The sequence below is a fragment of the Adiantum capillus-veneris genome, chromosome 1 (genome assembly GCF_014529385.1).
Source record: "Adiantum capillus-veneris isolate H3 chromosome 1, ASM1452938v2, whole genome shotgun sequence".
NCBI classification, from domain to species: Eukaryota; Viridiplantae; Streptophyta; class Polypodiopsida; order Polypodiales; family Pteridaceae; genus Adiantum; species Adiantum capillus-veneris.
Window position 1 is genome coordinate 129,330,858 of NC_140931.1, and position 6,129 is coordinate 129,336,986.

General features: G+C 41.2%; 1 protein-coding gene across 1 annotated transcript; it reads left to right on the top strand.

Moving 5' to 3' along the window:
* The first annotated feature begins 1,773 nt into the window (after window positions 1-1,773).
* On the top strand, window positions 1,774-3,298 carry LOC147465549 (BURP domain-containing protein 6-like). The gene is made up of 2 exons (XM_086520558.1): window positions 1,774-1,988; window positions 2,125-3,298. The coding sequence occupies exons 1-2, from the start codon at window positions 1,917-1,919 to the stop codon at window positions 3,145-3,147; spliced, it is 1,095 nt and encodes a 364-aa protein (XP_086376684.1). The 5' UTR covers window positions 1,774-1,916; the 3' UTR covers window positions 3,148-3,298.
* The last annotated feature ends 2,831 nt before the right edge of the window (window positions 3,299-6,129 follow it).

Below are 6,129 nucleotides of genomic sequence, written 5' to 3' on the forward strand. Positions count from 1 at the left end.
AGACGTCTCAGATTCAACCCACACCCCGCGAGGCGGGTGAACTAGGGGTGAACACAGGGCGCCATTTTTGCCCCAAGTTCACCCCTAGTTCACTGCATGATCCGACGATCGAGAACAAAGCTGCCTCGCGCCCCCAAATTTGGGCCCTAGATCCCCCCTGACCAGAGCCGTGCCATATAGTGACGAGGACTTTCAAGTCTTGAGTTGAAGAATGGAAGAAAGTAAATTTAGCCATGATTACCAACTAATCTCAAGAGGCCCCACTATACACACTACTAGCTTTGCAAGTTGTCACCATCCCAAATAGACTTGTTCCATTCTCCTTGCCTTTATGCTTCATGAATTTGATCAGATCTTCACTCTAATGAATTTTTTATCAATGCTTTTACACATTTGCTTTGTATTGTGAGTGATTCACATGTCATTCACCAATCAAATTGTTTTCTTTAAAAAGTGAGATTAATTAGCCAAGCCCAAACAAATTTGTTGCTAGTTAACACGATCGCTTTTCCCTTGGGATCGCCGACTGAAAAGAGTAGTTAACAGTGAATCTCTACTCTTTGGGTAGGCCAAGTAATTTCTTGTAATTTTTCTTGTTGTATTTCCTTTTAGCTTAGCAATATTACTCCTTTTTGTTTTCTAATATAATCTTTGCTAGCTGTAGTAGAAATCAAAACTACAAATCTCTCCATTTTATTTTTTTAAAGAGTCTTTCAAAATCCAGAGTTACTCTGGCTAGGCTTAAGCACCCTTTTGATGAATGAATTAGGCTAGAATTCTTAACTTGAATTATATTAGATGTGACATTAAATCACTCTTCTCCATAGCTGGGAAAAACACCTAGGTTTAATAGTGCAACCCCACCAACAAATTTTGAATTTGAATGAGAGAACCTACAAAATTTAGAGAAATTAAGTGTAATACCTTTGAATTTAGTTCATATACCTCTTAAATTTCTCGTATGTAGGCTTGCCAACTTTCCGGAGCAATGCCCTTCTCATGAATGAATTAGGTCACTGTTCCAAGATACAAAGATGATACTAGATAGCCAAAGCCCATAAATTCTATGAGCTGTTGGCCATGAATGAGCTTTGAAAATTGAGGGTAGGAACAACTTACAAGGCTAAATCCCTGATGTCTCCATCGCTGGGCAGGCATTAGGACATCACCGAATTAATCCCCTCTTGTCTTGTCCGACAGTCCGAGGGATAAAACCTCCCGAGTCCTGATTCATGTATGTTTCCAATTTTACAGGTGTGGCTGCATATGTGTCAGCCAGCCCGAGCCCCAGAGTCCAGACTCATACTCTATACTACATAGATCATAGATGATAGAGAGAGAGAGAGAGAGAGAGAGAGAGAGAGTCCACGCAGTGCAGAGTCTCCAGACTGCAGAGAGTCTGAGAGAGAGAGAGAGTGTCCACGCAGTGCCAAGCAATTCCACAAATTTTTGCGTCACGTGTAACTACCTCACTGGCTGCTCATGACATATTATCTACAACTTCCTCGAATTCTCACTTGCCACCTGGTCGCGGCTGCTGGATTGGGAGCGGCCGGGAGATGTCGGCAAGGGCTGCGCCTTGCACAATCGGCCATACCGGCCGGAGAGTCTGGAGCGGAGAGAGATGGCGCCCGCCAGCATGCTGGCGCAGACCTGCAGGCTTACGTAATACGCAGTACTGCACTGGAAACTTGGAGCCTTGGAGGCGTAAAGACTGAAAGAGACCGCTACCTGCATCCAGAGCTCCCTCTTAAAGCAACTTTCCTCCGCACGCTCTTTACCTACCTCATACACTTGTATATTTTTTTGACCATCAGCTCTCTTGTATAATAACTGCTCTTGTTGGCGTATGTCCACACAGTGCCACTAGCCAGCTCGCAGCCTTCATCACTGAGCTCGCTCTGCTTGCTGGCGCCATGGCTGGCCTCCGCAAGCTCAGCATCCTGCAATGCCTTCTGGCGGCCCACTTCGTCTTGGCGGCTGCTCTGGTGAGTTACTCTCTCTCTCTCTCTCTCCACATGTTGTATACTTATGTGGTTTGCTAATTGTAGAGTTAAACCCGCTATTTTCTATCCTCTTTTCTGCTGAATGTACTCAACATGAGCATTTTTATCACATCTGCAGCTGGCTCTCCTCCCTGTAGCCAAGGCCTCAAGCTTGTCCTCCTTTTGGCACCATGAGCTCCCCCTCACCAGCATCCCAGACGCCCTCCAGAAGCTGGCCTCTCCCTTGTCGGCCCGCCTCACTCGCCACTACCTTACTCAGCTCAAAGCAGGTACTCTAAAGGCCTCTCAAAGTGGTTTTTGCTCCTCCGCAGGGATTTACTGCTCCCAGAAAGCTACACCTATATCTACACCTATAACTACACCTATAACTGGTCTCCCCCCTGGTGTCCAACCCCGGGTCTGCGTCCCCCCATTCTTCTTCTACGAATACGGTGTCTTGCGTTGCCGACAGCACGGTGCCTCTCGCTCGACAGCATCTGCGGTGCAATTGAGCTCCAGCATTTTCTTCGCCCAGGATTCCCTAACAGTAGGCAAAGTGGTGCAGCTCCCAGACACTTCAAATGATCTCAAAGGGCTGAGGTTTCTCCCCCATTCTCTGGCCAAAGCATTGCCAAAGTTGAATGAGGGCAACAAGCAGGCGCTAGCAGAATTCTATGGTGTTGCGAAAGGATCAGATATGGAATTTGATATGGTGGATACTCTTGCTCACTGTGCATACAAGTCTGAGCATGAGCTGAAGGCTTGTCTTACCTCAGGAGAGGGCATGGTGAGCTTTATAGCGAAGGCAGTTGGACACAAAGCGGTTGTATATGCGCCGGGGGCTGTCGCAATGCAGGAGGCGCAAGTGATTGATGTGAAGGTGGTAAGCTCGAAGGGCAGCAGGGTGGCCTCATGCCATGACATGAAGTTTCCATCATTGCTGTACAGTTGCCACATGACAAAAACTTCGGAGCTGATCGATGTGTCTGTGAAGCTTGCCGATGGTCATGTTGCCCACATGCCAGCCATTTGTCATATGGACACTAGCTACTGGAACCCTTCCCACATTGCCTTCCAAGTGCTGAATGTCGAGCCTGGCAAGACTTCCATCTGCCATTGGCTTCCCCAAAACAGTTTCGTGTTTGTCCAAGGCACGAACTAGCCATGCAACGGGTACCCATATTTTTTTGTTTCTAGTCTTCAAAGTTGTAACTTTTGACATCTTTTTCAAGGAGATGCCCTTGCCAATATGTTATTTGCTTTGATGTACCATTGACATGAATTTAAACAAATAACATTATCGTTTCCAAAAACAGTTTTGAGTTAAAAAATAGAATTTTCAGTATATTTTGTATTTGTCAACATTGAATGTCCTTTTTAACATAAGCGTGTGCCTGCAGAGATGTATTAGAATGCTAATTTTTTTTGCAATGTTACAACTTGGAAGGATGAATTTCTACCACAAGATCAATCCATTTATGGTATGATCCATCCATGCCCATAGATTTAGTCACATCCATGCACCGAATGACCCTCTTGTACATGAGACCATGCTTCTCCAAATACACTTCTCTCCCCTCATGTGTAGCACATTCCTCTCATTATAATAATCCTCAATGAGTCCATTGTCTAGATAGTGTTAGGCTTTGAAAGGTTATCTATTCTTTCGAAAGACATGCTTTGGAAGTCATGACATTTCGAATGTATATGCATATTTTTATTCAATTTGAATTAGAGGTATTTTTTGGGTACTTACCAAGCGATTTCTTTAATTCTTATAATGTTATTTCCCTATTAAAGTGGAAATATATCAATGCTTATTTCTAAATGTATATAGTCAAATCGTGTGAAGAGATGAGTGACCATGGTGTGAAGAGATGAGCTCTCTACAACATTAATTCAGTCACAAAGCTTCGCTTAAGAGTGAAGTTAATACTTGTATGTGTATGTTGTGCTTGTGAGAGAGAATCAACAATAGTGCAATTTTATAGCCTTGTCTACAATAGACTAGAGAAGAAGCTCCTCCTTTGGTGTATCTTAGAGTTGACAAAATTACTATCAAGTTTGGTGGTACAAAGTGAGAAAGTTAGTAGGTGGTTAATGTCGAAGGTAGGGTTGTAGTAATGTAAAGATAGTTTGAAGATGGAGAGAAAAAATTGAAGTGACAACAAAAAATATATTTTTCTAAGTGTATGAATACAAGAAAAGATAGGTTTAGAATGATGGGTGTATATATAAAGCACATAAACAAGCCTTAGTGGGGGAAAAAAATGCCTGCACAATGCTAAATGTATCCATACATATCGCGTCCATGTACATAGCAACCAATTTTCTCTAGAAGTGGTGGTAATGAGAGCTAGCACATAAGAGTATAGAAAAGTCTAAAACATGATCACTCCTACAACTAGACGAGGTCACAATAGGTTGTCTCTTGCTTAACCAAAACAAGCATGAGCTATTGAGCATGAAACAAAAACTACTTGTAGCACTTGTGCGTCATAGCCACTCCCTAATTTGAATCCAAAAGAGCATGTAACCTTGGCGGCAATGTTCCACTTGGGATGAGACAATCCAAGATGTAGTCACTCGAGAAGCAATAGATCCTCTTTAGAGCTTGCCAATGCTTAGACCTTATGCTATGCATTAATTTGCTCCCTTTTCAGACTACAAACTGAATATCTGTCCTTGTATTGCACACGTAAATGAGGAAACCAACAACATTGGTAGAGTAGAACGTTTGCTCAAGATCTCAAACCTATTTTCATAGGAGTGGCAATTGGTTTGTAATAATGCAGTTTATAGTTGCTTTTCAAAGTTTCAAAGTTTGCTTGTACTTTGTTTAAAATAATGTAATACCCTCATCACACTACTTAAATTAAATGCCAAGATGATGTGCAAAAGCCCCAAATTTTACGTCTCAAATGTGCCATTCAAGTCAACCTTAAATTAACTTATATGTATCTTATTTGGAATAGTGAGCGATAAATTCTCCACATATCCAAAAACGATAACATACATCATACGCATGCCTTACATACAAAGTGCTTTTAATTAGACTATTTTGAAAGCCACAAATTGTCAAGTAATTATAGATCTTCTCATACCAAGCACGAGAAGATTGCTTCAAGCCATATAATACTATTTGGTATCTTTACACTTTCTTTTCTTGTCCTTGAAAAGTCCATGAGCTTGCATTGCATATGCTTCCTTATACAAGTCACCAATCAAAAAATAAGTTTTCAATGCTCGTCAATTAATGTACACCCCATTCAAAATATGTTGTCAATGCAGTAATGAAACAAATAGTAATCATATGACAAGTGGAAGCAGAAGTTTCTTCATAATTAATGTCCTTTTGCTAAGCATAACCCTTCGCAATAAGACTTACCTTGTTGCGACGAAGACAACCATTCAACTTATGTTTTATTATACATCCACTTGTACCAATGGCCTACATCACAGGAGACAAATCACATAATGACCAGGTATTTTCCGTCAAGTGCATCATGTATTTATCTTCAATAGGAATTATCCAACTCTTGGAATTTTGATTATCAAGTGTAAGAGATTCCTCTGTTACACAAACTTGACAACCAAAGCATAACAATTTGATGCACAAAAAGTATGATGAGAACTAGAATGTGTATGACTAGACAAAGGTATGCTTACATGTGTATTTGTAATGGAAATGATCTATGAACTTTGAGAGAAAAAGAATTAGGAAATTAGATAAAGCACTAGATTACTTTGTGAGCATAGCGGGTGAACTTAATTGATGGTAGCAACATAAACATGGTACTTAATTAACTTGGCATGAACAATACTTTTGCATTGAAGAGAGAGTTTAGAGAACTTAATTGATGGTAGCAACATAAACATGGTACTTAGTTAACTTGGCATGAACAATACTTTTGCATTGAAGAGAGACTTTAGAGAACATGACAACAATTGAGGACCGGATTCATACGGAGCTAGTCCCCCTCCAATAGGCATTTGCATTATAGTTTCTCCCATCAAGAGAGACTTGGTACAATACAATCTTTGTCTTCCTTGTGACCTAGGTGATGCAATGAAGATGGAAAGCTTCATGAATCACAAGCATAACATAAGCTTTGTAAAAAGCATTAACTATCCCAAGGCCTCA

Bases quoted from the DNA above. Each gene is read 5' to 3' on its own strand.
- LOC147465549 (XM_086520558.1), top strand. From the start codon at position 1,917: ATGGCTGGCCTCCGCAAGCTCAGCATCCTGCAATGCCTTCTGGCGGCC. The intron at 1,989-2,124 runs GTGAGTTACTCT...TCACATCTGCAG, and splicing joins TCGTCTTGGCGGCTGCTCTG to CTGGCTCTCCTCCCTGTAGC.